This window comes from Quercus lobata, chromosome 11, assembly GCF_001633185.2.
Source record: "Quercus lobata isolate SW786 chromosome 11, ValleyOak3.0 Primary Assembly, whole genome shotgun sequence".
Classification (NCBI taxonomy): domain Eukaryota; kingdom Viridiplantae; phylum Streptophyta; class Magnoliopsida; order Fagales; family Fagaceae; genus Quercus; species Quercus lobata.
The window spans coordinates 18,874,531-18,896,614 of NC_044914.1; the positions used below are offsets into that span (position 1 = coordinate 18,874,531).

The 22,084-nt window shown below is 39.0% G+C and overlaps 1 protein-coding gene across 2 annotated transcripts; it reads left to right on the forward strand.

Moving 5' to 3' along the window:
* The first annotated feature begins 11,617 nt into the window (after positions 1 to 11,617).
* Positions 11,618 to 14,587, forward strand: LOC115969153 (FK506-binding protein 4-like). Of its 2 annotated transcripts, none has more exons than XM_031088722.1 (2): positions 11,618 to 12,019; positions 13,360 to 14,587. In XM_031088722.1, exons 1-2 carry the CDS (start codon positions 11,801 to 11,803, stop codon positions 14,350 to 14,352), a joined length of 1,212 nt encoding a protein of 403 aa, XP_030944582.1. In that variant the 5' UTR covers positions 11,618 to 11,800; the 3' UTR covers positions 14,353 to 14,587. The 2 variants fall into 2 exon arrangements, with proteins under 2 accessions (XP_030944582.1, XP_030944583.1); XM_031088723.1 differs by having other exon boundaries at positions 13,363 to 14,587.
* Positions 14,588 to 22,084: the final 7,497 nt, after the last annotated feature.

The window sequence follows — 22,084 nt, forward strand, 5'->3', positions numbered from 1 at the left end:
AAGGTGGATGGCCTGGCTTCGGTGGGCTATCGAAATGGTTGATGGCCTGCAAGGAAGGAAACGCAATCAAAGAGGAGACCGGAGAAGACCGGTCGAACCCCCTCCGATGGAGAAGTTAGTTTTGTAGAGAAAGAAGTTCCAAGTATTTTGGAAAATTGTCTGAGTGAGAATCTTACCTTTGTCGGGTTCAGACCCGTCCCTTATATAGGGAGCCTGGGACGGTTACTTGTCCAATAACCGTTCCAGGATTTGTGGAAACTAACAACTCCGGAGTTAACTACCTCAACGGATATAAAATTGTAACCGCTAATGGAAGTTAACTTATTCGAAGGGTTTGTTGAAAGTCTAAGTGTTGAGTTTCCGTCTGTCTAGCATAGGACGGTTTGGTTCGTCCAAAGATATCTATCGATTGTTCATGGACGAACCTAATGGACGATCATGCCTCATGGAGGACAGTTTATGGAGTGGTGCTATTATTCATGGACGCTTCTTCCTCTTCTGGATAAACTCTGGGATCAATCCTGCGCTTTCTCTATCAGTTGCCCCTTTGTTCAAAGGGTCGTCCAGGACATTGTCGTGATTTCAACAAAATTTCGCTTTTTCGTACGCCACGTGTCACGAAACTGTTGGTTGGCCAGTCGCGTCGATTTCGTTTCCCAAAGGGATCGCCACGTGTCAATCTCTGAGTGGTGAGTGTCGCTTCGTTGACCCTGTTGTTGGGGCCTATAAATAGCGCATTCTCTTTCATGCCCCTTACTTTTTTCCTCATTCTCTCTTCTGCCAACTCGTCCAAGATTTTCGTCTAGCTCTCGTCCTAGTTTCATCAGGTATTTCCTCTTTCTTTTTTTTCTTTTTAGGCTCTCATTTTAAGTCCTCTACATTTCAACCATGCCTTCATCTTCTAGTCTAGAGAAAGAGATAGACGACTACCAGGACGGTTCTTCTGAGAGTGACGGTAGTGTAGATAGTTCGTCCTGTAGTGATTCCTCAGACGAGCATTACTCGTCTGGGGTTCCTGGCATTCCCTTAGAGGAATTTCAGGAACAACGACGTAGGGCGGCTTCTGGATCTGGGGCTAGTTCGTCCAGACAGCCATCAAGTCCTCCTCAAGACGAGGAAGAGGACGAAGATGTAATCTATAGTTGTGCCCCAGAGGTAGCATCCACCTTAGACGATGCTAAGTTAAAAACTCTTGTAGATAGATATCAAATCCCTAAAGAGCTTAACCCTCGTCTACCCCATCCTGGAGAATGGTGTTGTTCCCCTTCCTCTGGCTTAGGGGTATACGCTTCTTACCTATTAGCTGGCCTTAGGTTTCCCTTAAACTCTTTCTGCAGAGACCTCTTCCAAAGGTTGGGTATTGGGCCAAACCAGCTCAACCCCAATGGTTGGAGGACGATAGTTGCCATGCAAGTATTATGGCGTGAGGCATTGGAAGGGAACCGTCCAATTACAGTGGACGAGTTCCTTTACTGTTATAAGCCCTCAGAGATCAAAAAATCTGCTGGGTTCTACCAGTTCTCGTCCAGAGGTTCATATTACAGTTTAATAACGGGCCGTAGTTCGTCTGACCGGCTTTGGAAAAAAGAATTTTTTATTATTTCTGGAAATTGGGCTGGGGACCCAGCTGATGTGGGTATTCCCCTCTTCCCTCCTTTTACCAGCCCTCTAGGTCGTCTTCGTCCTAAGGGTATGTTTTTCTTTCCATTTTATCTTGTTTGTCCTTCAAAAATTTTTATCTGTCACTCGTCTAACCCTTTATCTTGGTGATGCAGCTGTCGTTCGTCCACGTTTGGATAAGTTTTTCTTGGATCAGATAGAAGTGGTTCGCACTTTTCCAGGAAGGACTTTCCACGACTTGCTTACTTTTACTCGTCTAGCAACTTGGGGACTCGGTCCAACTCCTACTGCTGAGAACTTAAGTCACGAGGAGCTCACTCGTCGAAGTAAGTGATCGTCCACTGTTTCAGCTCTCCTTTCCCCTCTTTTTTTTTTATCTTATTATATATGTTTTTTTTTTATATTAAATTTCCTCATCATAGGAATAAGCACGATGAGGGAAAACAAAGAGAGAACAGTGGCTAGCGGGGACGAGGATGTTGCTGCCCCTACTGCTAAAGTGGCTTCCGTCCAGGCTGGGAAGAGGAAGTCTAAATCAATCTCGAGTACTGTGGATCTGGACGACCTCCCCAGTCGTCGTGGCCACAAAAAACAAAAACCAAGGACTTCCCTTCCAAAGGTTCCCAAGTTTGTTCCACCAACAGTGAACTTGGACGAGCCTGTGGTGGACGTGGAGCCCGTCCAAACGGTTCATCCTGTTCCGTCTGATCCTCCCCCTGCTCCTAAAACTTCTCACAAGCCTGACCCGTCTGAGTCCTCTGATCGTCCCTCTAATTTGGTTCTGGACGAGGGTTATGCATGGAGGACGTTCAAAGGGATCGTCACTGATCATGAGGTTAACGAATGTTACAACATGTCAGTGAAGAAGTTTGAGCGTTCTGGCATCCATGACCTTTTCAAGGTAAGTTTCTTCCTCGTCCTTGTGTGTAGACATTTAATTTTGAATGAAATGTCTAACTCCTTTTCGTCCAAATGCAGGCTATGTCAAAGTTTTATACAGCGACCTGCCAGGCCAAGGAGCTTGCTTCAGAGGCCAAGACAGCCAAGGATAAGGCTAAGGAGCTGGGCCATGAGGTTTTGCTCAAGAAGGGGGAGGTCATTAGGTTGACAGAGGATTTTAATCGTCTGCTGGGAAGCGAGACGAAGTTGAAGAACGAAGTGGAGGAGCTCAAAGCTGACAACTTAGAGAAGGATACCCGCATCGTCCATCTCGAGGGACAAGTTTCAGAGCTTACCTCGTCCTTGGAGAAGGCACGTGAGGAAGCAATTGCTGCCTTTAAGAAGTCTGACAAGTATAAGAATCGTCTAGACAGTCTTATGCAGTTGGGTATGAAGACTTCCGTGCTGATGCCAAAGAGGCGTATCCTGATTTGGACTTCAACTCGTTCAAGCTTCCTCTTGCTACAGAGAGTTCCGTGTTGCAGACGAGTTCCGAGGACGTCAACATCATGGACAATGCTAACACTGAAGTCATTCAGGACGACCCCAAGACGAGCTTGCCCAAGTGAAATCTATTTCCTTAGAAAATTTACTTTTATTTGCCTTTTCATAGAAGTGCCTGTTGTTTTGGGCTTTTACTTCTTTTTCTTTTTTAAAGTTCATGCAAGTACAATCATCTCGTCCAGGATTATGGACGAGTTTTATATACATTTTCATATTGAAAACTGAAGGGGTTTTTGGACGTTGATCGTCCACCCTTTGAATTTCATGAAAGAAATGAATACTTCTATTTTTACTTCCATTGTGTTTGAATATACACGTTTCCTGCTTTATGTAAGAAATTTTTATTTTCATATCAGCAGTGTGGTTCGTCCATCTAGGAATTCAGTTCACCTCGTCTTGGGCATGTGGGTGAATTTTATTACATCACCAAGATAAAGTAAATTGATTCCTTTTGGCTAGATTTTTCATCATTCCAAAATTATGGACGATCATTTTGTCATCCTTGATGATTAGACTTTTTAGCGTTTTCTCGTCCAATGTAATGGATTGTTAAGCTAGTTTTGCTCGTCCATGTCTCGGACGAACACTTTTGGGAATTCACCTCGTCTTGAGGTCTAGACGAGTATGCCCTTTTCATCTCGTCCCATGTTCTGGACGGATGAAACTTTGCTTTATTTTTAGCTTGGGTTTCATCTCGTCCTATGTTCTGGACGGATGGACCTTAGTTTCATTTTCAGGTTAGGTTTCATCTCGTCCTATATTCTGGACAAATGGACCTTAGCTTAATTTTCAGTTTAGATTTCATCTCGTCTCTTGCTTTGGACGGATGTACCTTTTCATCTTTCCTTTGGAGGAAGGCTTATGGACGATATATCCTTGCGTCCAAGGATTTCATTCGTCCATGCTTGCTTTCTTTTTGCGGATCAATCTGAATGAACATTTAAGGATTCCAATAATATACTTGAAAACAATATATATATATTTGAAAATCCAAACTTATGTAAACATTCGTCCACAGGCATGGCACATGCTCATGAGCTAGTGCCTTATTGAATTAAAAATACAAACCAACTCATCCATGAATAGCACAAAAGTGAAAACACTAATGTACTTTCTAGGGGATTATTAAAATACTTAAAAACACTTGATAGTAGTAAACACTTCTACTCGTCCAGATATCTCGTCCAAGGACACTGGTGAAGAGTCAGGACTTATTGATGGTACTTCCTGAGGTGCTCAACATTCCAAGGGTGTTCCAGCCTCCGCCCTTCAAAGCTTCCAAATAGTAGGATCCTTGCCTTTTGCAGTTGATAACCCTATAAGGTCCTTCCCAATTTGGGCCAAGTTTCCCGTAGGCCGGGTTTCTTGTTGCCAAGGTAACCCTCTTCAAGACGAGATCCCCAATGTTGAAACGCCTAGGCTTCACCATAGCGTCATATTGTCTTGCCATGAGATTTTTGTACCTTGCTGTCCTCTGTTCTGCATCCATCCTGACCTCGTCCATAAGGTCAAGGTTAAGACGGAGCTGTTCCTTGTTTTCTTCAGTTTGATACTTCCTCACCCTGTGGCTCGTCATGTGTACTTCTGCTGGTATAACTGCCTCGCTTCCGTAGGCTAGTTTAAAAGGAGTTTCTCCTGTTGGAGTTCTCGCTGTCGTTCTATAAGCCCATAAAACACCTGGTAATTCATCCGGCCATATTCCCTTTACCCCTTCGAGCCGAGTCTTGATGATCTTCAGCAAGGATCGGTTCGCTACTTCTGCCTGGCCATTGGCCTGTGGGTGGGAGGGTAAGGAGTAGTGGTTCTTCATTCCTAGCTGTTCACAAAATTCCCTGAAAGGTGTGTTGTCAAACTGTCGTCCATTGTCAGACACTAGTACTCTAGGTACTCCGAATCTGCATACAATGTTCTTCCAGACGAAGTTCTTGACATTCTGCTGCGTAATTTTGGCTAAGGGTTCAGCTTTCACCCATTTTGTGAAGTAGTCTATTCCCACCACCAGAAACTTCATTTGCCGAGTTCCAGTCGGAAAGGGCCCCAAAATGTCTAGTCCCCATTGCGCGAAAGGCCAAGGGGCCATCATTGGCGTGAGATATTCTGCTGGTTGTCTGGGAATGTTGCTGAAGCGTTGACATTGATCACATACTTTGACATATGCTTTAGCATCAGCTTGGATGGTTGGCCAATAGAATCCGCTACGGATGACTTTATGGACGAGTGATCTGGCTCCCGAATGGTTCCCGCATGCTCCTTCGTGAACCTCCCTCAACATGTAATTTGCTTCGTCCGGAGCCAAACATCTTAAGAGAGGCTGGAAAAAACCTCTCTTGTATAACACCTCGTCTATAAGCACATACCTGGCTGACTTGACCCTGAGCTTCCTAGCTTCGTCCTTCTCTTCTGGAAGCCTTCCGTCCTTTAAGTAGGACACTATTGGGGTCATCCAATTTCCTTCTCCCTCTATCTGCATCAGTTCTGGAAGGTCTATACTTGGCATGTAGTGTACATCATCCATATCGTCCAACGCCTCATTCGCAGATGCTTCCTTTGCCAGAGTATCTGCCTCCACATTCTCTTTCCTTGGGATTTGAACAAAATCTGCTTTTTTGAATTTCTTCACAAGGCGTACTACCTTCCTTAGATATTTCTTCATTTTGTCTTCCTTGGCTTCACATGTTCCATTGACTTGGCCTATGACCAGTTGAGAGTCTCCCAGGACAAGTATTGAGTCTGCTTCTATAGATTTGGCCAGTTCCAACCCCTTTAAAAGGGCTTCATACTCCACTTCATTGTTAGTAGTCTGGTATTGCAGACGGGCCTTGTATTTCAATTTGTCCCCTTCTGGCAACTGCAAAACAACTCCTATTCCTCCAGCATATAATGTAGATGATCCATCTACATGGACGACCCATTTGTTGTTGTATTCTCCTTCCCCCAGGTCTTCGTAACTTGGAGTGAACTCTGCGATGAAATCTGCTAGGGCTTGAGCCTTTATTGCATTTCTCGGTTGGTACCGAATGTCGAATTCACTAAGTTCAACTGCCCACTGAATCAGTCGTCCTGCGGCTTCCAGCTTGTTCATTGCCTTCTTAAGCGGATGGTCTGTCATGACATTGATGACATGAACTTGGAAGTAATGTCTTAACTTCCTAGAAGCCGTTATCAGTGCAAAAGCCAATTTCTCCATGAGCGGATATCTTCCCTCTGCTCCTCTGAGTGCCCGGCTAGTGTAGTACACCGGTTTTTGTATTTTCCCCTCTTCTCTGATTAAAGCTGAACTTACGGCGCGTGGGGACACCGCTAAGTATAAGTACAGTTCTTCTCCTTGCACGGATGGACTTAATAAAGGGGCAGTTGTGAGATAGTCCTTCAGGTCTTGGAAGGCCCTTTGGCATTCGTCCGTCCACTCAAATGCCTTCCTGAGGACTTTAAAGAAAGGTAAACACTTATCTGTGGCTTTCGAAACAAACCTGTTCAAAGCGGCAACTCGTCCTGTGAGGGATTGGACTTCCTTGATATTCTTCGGTGGCTCCATGTTCAATATAGCCTGGATCTTGTCCGAATTTGCCTCAATTCCTCTTTGCGAGACCATGAACCCCAGAAACTTTCCCGACGATACTCCGAATGCACACTTGCTTGGGTTCAACTTCATCTTATATCGCCTAAGTGTTTCAAAGGTTTCCTGTAGGTCGTCTAGATGGCTTCCCTCGTCTATGCTCTTCACAAGCATGTCGTCGACATAAACCTCCACATTCCGTCCTATTTATGGACGAAACATATGATTCACTAACCTTTGATAAGTTGCCACTGCGTTCTTCAAGCCAAAGGGCATCACTTTGTAGCAAAACAAGCCTTGGCTGGTAATGAAGGAAGTTTTTTCCTGATCAGCTTCATCCATCTTGATCTGATTATATCCTGAGAAGGCATCCATGAAGCTCAGCAACTGATGGCCAGCAGTAGAGTCCACCAATTGATCAATGCGTGGCAGAGGATAACTATCCTTGGGACATGCTTTGTTCAAGTCAGTGAAGTCTACACACATTCTCCACTTTCCATTAGCTTTCTTCACCATCACCACATTGGCTAACCAATCCGGGTAATAGACTTCCTTAATGAACTTTACCGTGGTCAGTTTTTGAACCTCTTCCTTGATTGCCTTGTCCCTCTCGGGAGCGAATACCCTCTTCTTCTGACGGATAGGCTTAAAAAAGGGGTATACATTCAATCGATGAGTGATCACACTTGGGTCGATTCCTGGCATGTCGTCATGACTCCATGCAAAAACGTCGATACTTTTTCTCAGGAATTGGATGAGGTCTTCTCTTGCCTTCTCCTTCATACCTGTTCCAATTCTGGTCAATTTCTCAGGATCATCTTCTTGCAAAAGAACATCTTCCAACACTTCCGTGGGCTTTGCAATAACTCTTCTTTCCTCGATGCTCATTGTCTGCACCTGTTCGTCCAAAGCCATCATGGCTAAGTAGTATTCTCTAGCTGCCAACTGATCTCCTTGTGCTTGTCCTATCCCGTACTCCGTAGGGAATTTGACTGATAGATGGTAGGTCGAGGTTATCGCCTTCCAACTATTAAGAGTGGGTCTTCCAATAATGGCATTGTATGAAGAAGTACAGTCTACCACGAGGAAATTGACTTCCTTGGTTATCTGTTGCGGGTATGACCCTACCACAACTGGTAATGTAATGGTACCCACGGGCTGCACCTTCATTCCTCCAAATCCTATCAGCGGCGAGCATACTGGACGAAGTTGATCTCCTCCAAGCCTCATCTGTTGGAAGGCGGGGTAGTACAATATGTCTGCTGAACTTCCATTGTCAACTAATACTCTTCTGGTTGTATAATCTGCAATGAGCAGTGTAATGACGATCGCATCGTCATGCGGGTGATGGATCCTCTCAGCATCTTCATCGGTGAAGGAAATGGTTGGCTCGTCCATTGATCTCGTCCTTGGTGATCGTCCAGAGAGCTGGACATTTTGTACTGCTTTGAGATACGTCTTCTTCGACTTGGAAGATTGCCCCATCGGGTTCCTTCCAACGATAATCCTTATCTCTCCTAGTGGGGGCCGGGATGATTCCTCTATTTTGCCTTTCAGCTTCTCATCTGTACGATCCCTTCCAACGAAGTGCTTCAACTTTCCTTGCCTGATAAGGTTCTCAATTTGCTGTTTTAGGTCATAACACTCATCCGTGTCATGCCCATGGTCCTTGTGAAAGCAACAATATTTGTTCTTATTGCGCTTGTTGGGATCCCCTTTCATCTTCTCTGGCCATTTTAAAGAAGGATCGTCTTTGATTTGCATGAGCACCTGATTAAGTGGAGCGTTCAGGGGCGTATAGTTCTGGCTTCTTCCCAAAGGACCTGTCTTCCTACTATCTTGTTCCTTCCTATCTTCCGTTCGTCCCTTCTTTGGATGAGGGGCTTGTTCTGAGTGTCGAGCTGGGTGCGCTTCTATCCTCTCAGCTCTTTTCCTCTTCTTGGCTATGATTGCATCTTCTACATTCATGAAATTCTGAGCCGAATGGACGAGCTCGGCCATGGTTTGAGGCTCCTTCCCGTATAGCTTGTGGATAAATAAATCCGAATTAATCCCGTTGTGGAAGGTTGCTAGTAGAAGCTTGTCGTCCACCTCGTCCACACTAAGGGCTTCTCTGTTGAAGCGAGTGATGAATGACCGCAGGCTTTCGTTCTCCCTTTGTTCTATGGTCAGTAAGCTGGACGAAGAGCGCTTGTGCCTCTGTCCCCCGATGAAATTGTTAACAAACAATTTGCTTAACTCTTTGAAAGAACTTACGGAACTTGGGGGGATTTTACTGAACCAAACTCGTGCCGGGCCTTTAAGGGTAGTAGGGAAGGCTCGACACATGATTTCATCAGGGACCCCTTGAAGGTGCATTGTTGTCTTGAATGTTGCAATGTGATCAAAGAGGTCACGCGTCCCATCATACGAGTCCAGGGAAGGTAGTTTGAACTTTGATGGTAGAGGGTGGCCATTGATGGAAGCCGTAAAAGGAGAGTCAGTCCTGTGGACCAAATCCTCTATAGGATTCGTTCTCCTCATGTTCTCCTTCATCTCCTCCATGACCTTCTTCATTTGGTCCATCTCCTCTTTTAAGTGTGATACTGTCCGTGAAGTGGTGCCTCTAAACTGACTTCCAATCTCAGTATTCTGTGTGTCACCATGGCCTTGTGTCTGCCCTGCGTGTTCCTCACGTGTCTGTCTCCTCTGAGTGATCTCCATCCTTAACTCCTGGTTTTGGCGAGTCAATTCCGCCATTGCAGCCACCATGGATTGCATATTCTGAACGGATGACGTCTGCATGACTGGTGCAGATTGGCGATCACGCTGGGGATCACTTGAAGCGCCTCTGCTTCCCTGACGGCCAGGGCTAGTAGCCCTCGACCTGGTCCTGACCATCCTAACCCTTTGTCGCGGAAAAGAAAGTCGCAAAACAACCTTCGGTTCCCACAGACGGCGCCAACTGATATCGCTCCGAATCAGTAAGGTGGATGGCCTGGTTTCGGTGGGCTATCGAAATGGTTGATGGCCTGCAAGGAAGAAAACGCAATCAAAGAGGAGACCGGAGAAGACCAGTCGAACCCCCTCCGATGGAGAAGTTAGTCTCGTAGAGAAGGAAGTTCCAAGTATTTTGGAAAAATGTCTGAGAGAAAATCTTACCTCTGTCGGGTTCAGACCGGTCCCTTATATAGGGAGCCTGGGACGGTTACTTGTCCAATAACCGTCCCAGGATTTGTGGAAACCAACAACTCCGGAGTTAACTACCTCAACGGATATAAAACTGTAACCGCTAATGGAAGTTAACTTATTCGAAGGGTTTGTTGAGATAATTGCGGGTTTAGTCGAAAGTCTAAGTGTTGAGCTTTCGTCCGTCTGGCGTAGGACGGTTTAGTCGTCCAAGGATATCTATCGATTGCTCATGGACGAACCTAATGGACGATCACGTCTTCATGGAAGACTTAATTTATGGAGTGGTGCTATTATTCATGGACGTTTCTTCTTCTTCTGGATAAACTCTGGGATCAACCTGCGTTGTAGGCTCTGGACGAGCCATTTGGACGAGCTGGAGATGGATTATTTTCCGCTTCTCTATCAATGATTATATTACACCCCCGGGCAGGGCGTCAGGCGAATCGAATTTATGGTTACTGTCTGTGCGGGGTTTTAACCCCACTAAGAATGCCCACCAACGGACTCCTGCGAGCAGTGGGACTCGAACCTAGGTATGTTGTACGAAGTGCCCGAGCCTTACCCACTCAGCCAAGCCCCCGTTGGCGACTACTAGACTATCTCGTTTATTATACAACATACCTGACAAATGACAACTGATATTTTCTTATTTCTTTTGACATAAATTGATTTTCCTTTATATATATTATGAGGTTAAATTCTATAAGTATCAAAGTTTTACCCATCCAATTTTAACATACCAGATCATCATATTATTCATAACTTTTAATTTTTTATTAAATTGTGTAAAATATGGGTTTTATACCCCATTCTTACCAAATTTAGACTTTCTATATATACTAATATTACTAATAAAATAGATTAAATTCAATAAGAATGTGGTGTAAAATCTAAGTTTTACCCCTCCAATTCTAACATGCCACATTATTATATTACACATTAAAGAATGGGCACAACTACACTCAATCAATTCGAATATCCATTTGAAAATCCAACTTAACTATGAATTTATTAATATGTTATTATGTGTGATAAAATGTATTGAGTTTTAAGTAAAATAATGATGTGATGGATGATGTATAAAACATGAGTTTTACACCACATTTTTACCAAATTTGGAATCCTAATAAAATTGCAATAAATTTAAGAATTCTTGAATCTAGACATACGAGAGAATCTTGTTGGTTCAATTGCAATACAATTTCTTATGTTTTTTTTTACTTTAGAGAAAAATTATGTATATAACATTTTCACAATAAGTTTTAAGTAGTAAATTGTTACTGATCCAGATTGGTGAGCAAAAAAGTAATTTAAGTTGTAGATTCAAATTAGAACAAATAACAATTCACCATCTATGATTTGTTGTGAAAGTGTTTTAAATATATTGTAAACGTAGCACTTCTCTTAACTTTAACCGCCAAAAAAATACAACTGGCGGAGGCAGTAGTGGAATGTTCGAAGCCTTGAAGAGCCAAAACCGAATATCTAAAGCTCACAAGAGCCAGACGAAATATTTTTCTATATTTAGGTGAATAACAATTAATGAGAAATATAATTATTAATGTTTTATTTGAAAAGGAAAATGAAAAAGAAATTAGTTGGTTGATGAATGAATAAAAAATAAACAGGCTGTTTTTGAGAATCACACAGCTGTTAAGAATACAACTCATGAACGAGAGCTAAATATACATATAATCCAACTAATAGCGACCGTTGGCTGTCCTCAAAAATTTCTAAGCCATGGAATACGTCTGGCACCTGAAACTGAATCAAACTACCCTTTATAAACCATCTCATGTACCACCATATGTCTCCCACATCATTTTTCTTTTCTTGCTTTGCTTTTGTTTCTCTTTTTCCAACACTCTTTTTCTCCTCGCTAAACATATATAATTGCTTAGCAAGGGAGTGAAAGAGAATTTAAGATATATAGCAAAGCAAGAACTCCTTCTCAATAATTAATTTACTTCTTGGGTATTCATATTCTTTTATAAATAAAACATATACATTATGGGTAATTGTGGTAGTTTACCAAAAACCAAGGGTGACAATGATGCGGTTCCGGCACCGGAGCTGGCTGAGGAGGAGGCAGTAGTGAAGGAGGAGGTGAAGCCTCAGATAGAAGAAGTGAAGAAAGATGATGCAAATGTTGAAAAACAGACTGATGGTGGCGTCAACCCTGCCGATGACAGCAAGGTCTCGTCTCTTGGCTCCTTGTTCAGCAACAAGGTATTCTACATATATAATTTTTTTATTATTGTTTTAGATAGACTAAGGTATATCATATATGAGCAATGTTTTTCTCACATCTACTTTTTTTACATACGCTGCTTTCTTTATTTTTATAATTCATATCAACCTTGATATTTTAAATATTGATATTTTCTTTTTACTTTTTCAAAATGTGTATATCAAAGTCATAATCATAGATATTCTATAAAAGGCAAAGTTTGGTTACAAATTTTGTTATAACCTAAGATTATAATACTCACTCAAAAAATTAATATTGCTACATATTTTAAAATTTTAATTGTTAAATTGTATATTCTTTATGTTTTTAACACGTATGTCAAATTTCGTGTCAATCGAATGTTATTTATTATTTTATCTATAATCTTATTTTTTATGAATAATTTTATATTACAAAAACTTGAAATTTAAACATTTGATTGATGATATAATTATTGATATTTGTTCTTCGGAAAATTTTACAAGAATGAAGGGCTTAAAAAGAACTTGTAATCTAATGGTGGATTTGTCAAATTTCATATTTGATAAAAAAATATTGAGTGAAGTTGTAACATATATGTGTGTGTGTGTGTATGTAGGCTATATCTCTATTCAATATCTTTTTATCGGATATGAATTTTAAGTTTCTTTGTTTTGGATCACGTTTAGCTCGCTCTACTTGTTTTGACATTAACATTTTTTGAAAAATGAATCATTTTTCAAAAATCATTTTCTAGAAAATTATTTTATTTTCTTATATTTAGTAGCGACCTTAAAATGAGTTAGAAAATTATTTATTGACTTCCCTTATTTAGCGTTATTTAGTTTTGTGTAAGATATAATTGTTTTCCTTATTTAGTCGCATGAGGTAAAATTGTTTTTAAGATAAATTTAGCCAAAAACAACTCTATCTCATTCCAAATTAAATAAGGGAAGTTAAAATGATATTCTCAAACACAAAAAAATGATAAAAATACTTTCACATAATTTTTTTCATTGAAACAAATGAAGTAGTGAAAAACTTTATAAATTGAACTAATTAGAATGAAATGGTTACCTTAAATTTTTATTTTTATTTTTAATTATTATAGGATTTGAATCTATGATGTTTATTTTACGATGATTTTTTTTATTATCATATCAAAACACCAATAAATTTTTGCTATAAATGAAATTCAAACTTAAATCCTTTATTAGACAACCCAAAAAAACTTTATAAATTGAACAAATGGAGTCTCTTTGTTTTATTTATCTATGACTTAATCATGTCCCACTTGGACATGCTTAACGCAAAAGAAGGTTGTTTATATGTGTTGGGAATGATCTCTGTAATTTATTAGCAGACTGAAGAAAAGAAGGAAACAAAAGAGACTGAGAAGACCACCGATGTCTCATCAGAGAAAAAAGAAGAAACCTTGAACAAGGAAATTGAAGGGAATGAGAAAACCACCGAAGTCTCATTAGAGAAAAAGGAAGAAACGTTGAACAAGGAAATTAAAGAGAGTGAGAAAGCCACCGAAGTCTCATCAGAGAAAAATGAAGAAGCGCCAAAGAAGGAAACTAAAGTAACTGAGAGGGCCATCGAAGTCTTATTAGAGAAAAAAGAAGAAGCCCCAAAGACAGAAACTAAAGAGAATGAGAAGACCACCGAAGTCTCATCAATGAAAAATGAAGAAGCACCAAAGAAGGAAACTAAAGAGAATGAGAAGGCCACTGAAGTCTCATCAGTGAAAAAAGAAGAACCCCCAAAGAAGGAAACTAAAGAGAATGAGAAGACCACTGAAGTCTCGTCAGTGAAAAAAGAAGAACCCCCAAAGAAGGAAACTAAAGAGAATGAGAAGACCACTGAAGTCTTGTCAGTGAAAAAAGAAGAACCCAAGACCACTGAAGTCTCATCAGTGAAAAAAGAAGAACCCCCAAAGAAGGAAACTAAAGAGAATGAGATGACCATCGAAGTCTCATCAGTGAAAAAAGAAGAACCCCCAAAGAAGGAAACTAAAGAGAATGAGAAGACCATCGAAGTCTCATCAGTGAAAAAAGAAGAAACCCCAGCAAGGAAGGAAACTAAAGAAAATGAGAAGACCATCGGAGTCTCATCAGTGAAAAAAGAAGAAACCCCGAGGAAGGAAACTAGAGAGAATGAGAAGACCACCGAAGTCTCATCAGTGATAAAAGAAGAAACCCCGAGGAAGGAAACTAGAGAGAATGAGAAGACCACCGAAGTCTCATCAGTGAAAAAAGAAGAAACCCCAAAGACTGGGGGGGTAAAGGGGGAACCAGCAGATCAGAAAGCATCTCCAGCTGCAACGCAAGCAAAAGAAGCCAAGAAATAAGCAGATAAGTGAGAACCTGCAAAGTGCATCAATGTAATTTAAGAGGGCTTGTAACAGTGGCCCAAAAAAATGCAACTTTAGTGTCCATTTTCTTCTGATAGAAGATAGAAATTGGGTTGGTTATAGAAATTGAGACTTTTGAGTTTCTTTGTTGTTCATTAGTTCTTGGAGAATATTGTTTTTCCAAAAGGTTTTTTTTTTTTCCCTTCTCCATTGATAATTTTTTGTTTATGTATGAGCCTGCGTGCAATTTATCAATAGTAATATAAAAACCTTAGCAAATGTGAAGAATAAAGGTGTAAACTCTCTAGTATGGTTGTGAAAAGAAATACTTTATAAGTTGCACTGTTTTTTTTTTTTTTTTTTTGAAATATTAGTTGAACTAATTAGAATCTACTGTTACCCATTAAATTTGAGAAGAAAGAAATTGAAGAACTGGACCAAATGAATTACGAATACCTCATAATATCTGGCCTTACTTCGTACATATTTCTAAATTAAGCAAATTAGAACAATGTATATGTCAAGGCAGTCAAGCATGCTTAAAGAATTATATAAAATCCGGAAATTGTATAATTACAATAGAATAATGGTGGAAAGGTTCTTTATTAATAGGTTAAAAATTTTGGACGCACACTTTCGAATAGAGCAGAGAGAGGGAGTATTTATAGCATTTTAGTATTTTTCTTAAGGTTAAATAATATTTGCAAGCAGTACTTGAACAAAAAAAAAAAAAAAAAAAAAAGATGCTAATTAAATGAGTATGGAGGATGAAAAGCAGTAAAATTTGCTAGACAACGGTAAAAATTTAATTACATAGGGCCTATAAATGAACTCATTTATTACTTACACTAATAGAACCTCCTAGTTAGGTTCTTTTGAATGTATACCACTGTCAGTTTCTTTAAAACTTTCTTCACTCTCCCTCTATGTGTGTTAAAAAAATACTTAGTATTCTAAAAGAAAAAGAAAAAAAAAGATAGAACCTCCCAGTTACTAACAGCTTAATAAACTAGACTAGATCAATGCCCATGTGAATTATAACTAACAACTACTCCCTCTTATTTATTTATATTTTGGAAAAATTACATTTTACTACCTTAAACTATTCGTATGCACGGTTTGCACTTTAAATTATCACCGTTGTTACACTTTAGGTCTTGATATTAGTTTTACTATTAAATTGGATGAAAATATGAAACATATGACTTGAATGTGTGTGTATTGCTTAAGTAGCACAAATTTAAAAGACCAAAAACCCTCTGTATTCAATCAATTAAAAACAAAACTTTTTTTTTTTAGCTCTCTCAAGATATGGTCACAAACATAATCAGAGCTATCAAACCTTGAATCACTCTTCACAAAGTTAAATTAAGGTTACGAAATGGGTTGTCTATTAATCCATGATAGGACATACTGCAAGGGGAGGAATGATCTTGGTTATGAAACTTGGACCAGATCATAAAATCCAATTCGATTAACTGGGAATCGTTCACCAAAATGGTTTTTTTAACCCAAAAACCGTTCTATGCAAAATAGTTAGTGGACAATGCGAACCACGCTTGAACCTCCTAGGCATAAAAACCATGGATGATTCTCATAGGTTTAGGTTAGAAATATTTTTTTAGGTACTTACAACCATTGTTGAAGTTTCAACCACCATGATATGTTGCCCGACCTTGAGATTGCATTGCCATTTCTTCTCCTCTCTTTCCAATCAATTGGATGTTGCAAAGGGTGGACTAAATGCTTGGTTGTCAAACACTTTTTTCTTAAATTTTCTTGGGCTTGCTAGTATTTACTCAATCTTTTAATGGGCAGATGAACCGATGTCTGCCACTCTTCTAGCTTTTATGATTTTGGTTTTTGTTAATTTCATAAACGTTTAACTATTCAAATGGGTTTGGGCAAATATATATATATATATATATATATATATATATATATAGGATAGTCAAATGGGCTTAGGTAGAACTCAAGATAATTTAGACACAGGCTTGCATAAAAAAGAGTAGAATATTGAGCTCTAACAAAAATGTTAAGTATATTAATTTCATATGAATATTCACAATAATCCTAGAATGGTAAACTAATATTGACTAATACTAAAATGTTTCATCACCTTCACTAAATTAAAATGACTTCCATCATGGTATTGACTCCCTCGATATTAAAAAGCTCAATATCTATTTATGTTTGTTTGTGTATGTGACTATTCACTCGGGTGTAAGCAATCCCCCATCCAGATTGTCCCACACACACTAGATTATTACAAAGAGAAATCCCATGGGGAGGCCTTAAGATATTGATAAGAGGTTTTGAATTTAGGAACTTATGGATATCATGAGGCCTTAGAAACCAGTTTACCAATCTTTTGGGGTTAAACCTTAGTCCAATCTTAAAAACTTTGAACCTCTATATGTTTCAATTTTTTGAACAGTCTAGATTTCAAAACCATGGTAATAATTCCTTTTGTCAAAGTGAATAATTTTTCAATTATTTGAGTGTAAACAATGGTAGAATTGAAAATTGAGACAACAGTGAATTTATGGGAAATAGTAATATATATTACTTACAGAAACAAACTATTCAGGCTTTTATTTTTTAACAACTCTCTAAAATAAATAAAACACATACAAACAAGTGTTTTGTATCTTAATTGGTTAGCACTTCCCGTTATTTCTCCAAAAAAAGACATTATGATTCAAATCCTTCCTCCTCTGATTATTGAATTTTCAAAAAATAAAAATACAAACCTGTTGATGTCCATTTTCTACAAAAGGCCCAATGGTAGAAGAAGCCTAACAATAGGGAAAGGTAAGAGAAAAAGGGAAGTGGAAGATTTAAAAGTAAAGTAAATGGGCCATGAAAACCCAAGAAAAGAAGTAATAAACCCAATGGGCCAACATGATAGGAATGATAGCCAGAAGGTGTTAAGGACAAATTTTTCACACCACATGGCTTCATTTCATTGGTGACCCGCACCACGTCAACATTATCATGGATTTTGGGAAAACTTCTTTTAAAGCCCAAAAGAGCCCATATTTACACAAAAAGACGTTAGAACCCATGGTTCAAGCTCATGGCACATCATCTCATTTTTGGCTCATGATCCAAGCTCATGAGTCTCATCGGGGGAATTTTGGGAGTCGTAATTTGGAGGGCCAAGAAGTATGTTTAGTAAAACTCTAGTGATTCAAAGTTGATAAAGGAAAGCATGTTACTTGGAATATCTTCCCTAATTCCTTGAACTCTGACGGGTTAGTGTGCAATAGGTAACATTTGGTAAGCCTCTCTTATCAAGTAACACTTAAAATGATAAAACTCTCTATGCTCTTTACATAAAAATTAACGTTCATCATATAATATAAGTTTAAAGATGTAATTATAGTATTTCATATCAATTATATTATTATCATCTAAATCAATTTCAAGCACATGGCTAAATACATATTAATATCTCATATCTAGTATTAAAATGCTCTCCTTACTCTCCAAGATTTGGTTAAGACACAAAAAGGACCATAATTACATCTCTAAAACTTCATCAAATATCAACCAACTAGTCTATTACTTACCAAAATTATATATGGACTAAACATATATTTTTTCCAAGAGAGGAAACTTAGTCGAAAACACTAAAAAGGGCTCCAGCGGAAGCTGCAACAACTTCTGCACAAGCTGTAATAGCTCCAGCAGAAGCTGCAACAGCTTCTGTAGAAGCTAAAACAATTCCAGCGGAAGCTACAAACAGCTTCTGCAGAAGCTGTGACAGCCTCAGCAAAAGCTGCAGAAGCTCCAGCAGGTTGACAGGTGTCCTAAAATGATGTCATTCACCCATAAATGCCCAATCCCAGCAACTGTGGTACCAGAAACAAGAGGATCCCATAAAGATTATCTTATCATCTTTAGCCAAATCGTGAATTTAATGTAAAGTATTGTTCTCCAAGCAAAAGATGTCATTAATCAGCTGTGACAGCTATGATTAACAGTTGTGACAGCAGCTCCATCAGCCTTAAGGTCCCTAGCTTTCTTCTTTTGGCCAAAAAACAAAAGACCACTTACTTTGTCAAAGATTTTTCCTGATTTGCTAAGTTTCCCTTCAACTAGTTATGATCTAGTTACATAGCTTGACACTATATAAAGATGACCAAGCTACACACTAAAGGACCCCCCTCTCTGATCCTTCTCTCTAATCGTCAAGGTTCTGAAACTTGATTCACCTTGCTGCACATATCTCTAAACTTCTCCATACTTCTCAATCTCCCTTACAAAGATATCTCTTCTTAGATAACACCATTACATTACACCTATTACACCACACCATTACACACTATCCATCTCTCCCACACTTTAATATTTTGAAACATCACTCATTTTGCTGCAAAATACACATTTTCACACTTCCCCATCTCTCTTACAAAGTCCCTTTTCATAGATAACAACACAACACACATATTACAACATATCATTACCCATTACCCATCTTTCCCACACTCCATTATTCTAAAACTTGATCATTTTTGCTGTGCAAAACACATCTCCATCTCATTCTTTACTTCTCATACAAAATCTCCCTTCTTAGAAAGCAATATAACCCATAACACAAATAATCTCATGTATTCACTATATTTAACTTTCATATTATCTATCTCACACTTCCATATATTTTACAAATACATTCCTCACAAAATACCCATACATACTTCTCATATATCTTTAAACTTCATGTCTCACAAAGTATACATATACAAGATCCATGTCCAACAAAGTATCTACATGTAATTCCTATACATATTACAAACACCATATCTCAAAAAAAAAAAAAAAATTTTTTTACCATCTCTACACATCTTAAAAGCATATCAAACACTCTTCCAAGAACACATTACAAAAGCCCTTTCTTATGGAAGATATATATTTATAATACTAAAAGCCTTCTTATGAAAGGAAAAAACTCATAAAATTAAAAGTCCTTACGAAAGGCAATATCACTCATACTTGGCTAAAAAACCAAAAGAGCATTACATGGAGAAAATCATTTAAGTGCACGGTAAAGAGGATGAACTTAACCAACCTATGCACACGGCTGGACATATTCTCTATCCCTCCAGTTGCACCCATTTTTCCCTTTCAAACATGAAGTCACCATGAAAGGATTCACTTCATCATGATGCTGAAACATTAAGTCCACTGATGTGATACGACTGGAGCTGCAAAACATGAAGATAAGTCATCATATTTTGTCTTCAAATTTATATTATTAAGTATATTTTATTCATTGTCATTATACCACTCAACTAATGTTATTATGCTATTGGACTCCTTTTTTCATATTGCTGAAATGCTTAGTCTACTGATGTTACGGTTGGAGCTGCAAAATATGAAGATAAGTCATTATATTTTATCTTCAAATTTATATTATTAAATATATTTTATTCATTATCGTTTTACCGCTGGATGCAAGCTATTTTAATATCATCTCACTATTTGATGAACATGATCTCACTAATATTTCATTAATGAACATACATATTAATAAATCGATCTACCACCCTTGGACACATATTATTTGGACATGAATCACCCTTGGACATATATTATTTGGACATGGACCATTGCTAGACATACCTTATTATATTGAACATGAACCATGAACTGCTACTAGACATGGACTATTGGACTCATCCCATTGTTGGACATTGGACACCTAATTAAACACTTTCTAATATTGGACATCACTTAATAAACATAATAATAACGTATCAACTCACCATTTTATCAAAACTATCATGCTAAGTATATTATTTATTTATTTCAAACATTATCATGATTCTAAGACTTTGGGTTTTATCTATTTTGTAGGCTTAAAAATACACTGGAAGTCATTGGTCTATGTGGCCCAATGTCGAGTTCCAGGTTGACCTCCCCAAAACAAATCTGGGCCTAGCAAAGTCACACCTCCAAAGGCATGTGGCTATGCGCAGAAAACCGCCCTCGACAGAAGGTCTATGGGCACAATAAGTGGCAAAAGCAAAGTAAATGGGCCGTGAAAGCCCAAAAAAAGAGGTAATAAACCCAATGAGCCAACATGGCATGAATGACAGCCAGCAAGCCCATGGGCACAATAAGTGGCAAAAGCAAAGTAAATGGGCCGTGGAAACCCAAGAAAAGAGATAGTAAATCTAATGGGCTAACATGATAGGAATTACAGCCAGTAGACCCATGGGCATAACAAGAGATAAAAGTAAAGTAAATGATTCGTGGAAACCCAAAAGAAGAGGTAATAAATCTAATGGGCCAACATGATAGGAACAACATCCAACAGGCCTATAGGCATGACAAGAAAAGGAACAACAGGCTAGATTGGCGGGAGCTTCTGCCAAGACAATGCCCAAGCCCATGAAGGGATAAAAGGAGGTAGTACAAGCCCAAGAACCCACGCTCTTCACATCGTGGGGGAAAAGCACAAACACAAGACATGCAGCAAAATGAGACAAGGCAAGAATGGCAGAAATGACGTGGGAGTAAAAGAAGACAAATGCAGAGGATAGTGGAAATCACATAAAGCACCACCTACTTGTACCCAGCCAATACAGGAGAGATAGGTCATTGGTCAAGGGATTTAGAGGGTGTGGTTTAGTGGTGGGGAGAAAATGACTCTATTTTAGGGTTCTTGCTCAGGCTCCTTTTAGGGAAAATGCCTTGTTGGGATGGCATTTCACCCAAAAGAAGGAAGCAATGTGTTGGGGCCATTTGATGCATGCCATAGGGGTAAGCAGAGAGAGAACTTCCAATCCTTATCCATTTGGGTAAGGCAGAAAGGGGGAGGGGGATAAATAAAATAAGGAGTTTTGTCCTGGAATGAAGAGTGGTGCAGCAAGCACACTCTGAGCAGTAGGTAGTGGCCGGGCAACCATCGGGTTAGTGGATAACCCTGAAGAGATGCTCACAAGAAACCAAAAACAGTTGGTGAAGTCTTAGGAACAAAAGGGAGAAATCCCATGGAATCAAGCAATATAAAAGGAAGGGAGGTAGCCATGAATAGGAGGGAGGAAGAGGAGAGTAAAAAAAAACTTAGATTTAGAGATAATAATAATTAAAAAAAAAACGAAGTGGGTAAAAAAAAAAAAAAAAAACGGAAGAGAGGACATAATAGAAATAGAGGCATACATTAGTAGACCATCTTTTATCTTCCTCTTGACATTCACACTCTTTGAAACTCTATAAATCATAACCCAAAACCATTTAGGTCCTTTCTCTAGCACAAGTAACTTCAATGGTAGAAACCTGTAACGAGGTTACTCGTGTTGGCTTTTGATTCCCTTCTTGGACCCATTCCTGCTAAATGACTTGGCCCAGGAATGGGAGAGCGTGCTAGCACTATTGCACTTGCTTAGAATTGTAGTTGTTCCCCCTGTGACGACATATTTTAGCTTATTTGATATTCCCGTTGTTATTTATTTTACTGCAGTGTTTCACATTATTAATTATTTTGCTGTGACATCCCCTACTCTATTTGTTGTATCAGTTGTTCTGTTGTATTGTCTTTTATTTTATTCACGGTATTAGTTGTCTAGTGGTAGTTTCTTTTATTATACTTTATTATAAAAGTTGCTTTGCTGTAGTCTCTTTTGTTGTGCTCACTGTAATAGTTATTTTGCTGTGACTACATTTGCTACATCCAACTTGCCATATCATTCCCTGCCGTTTAAGTATTGGGCATGCCTGA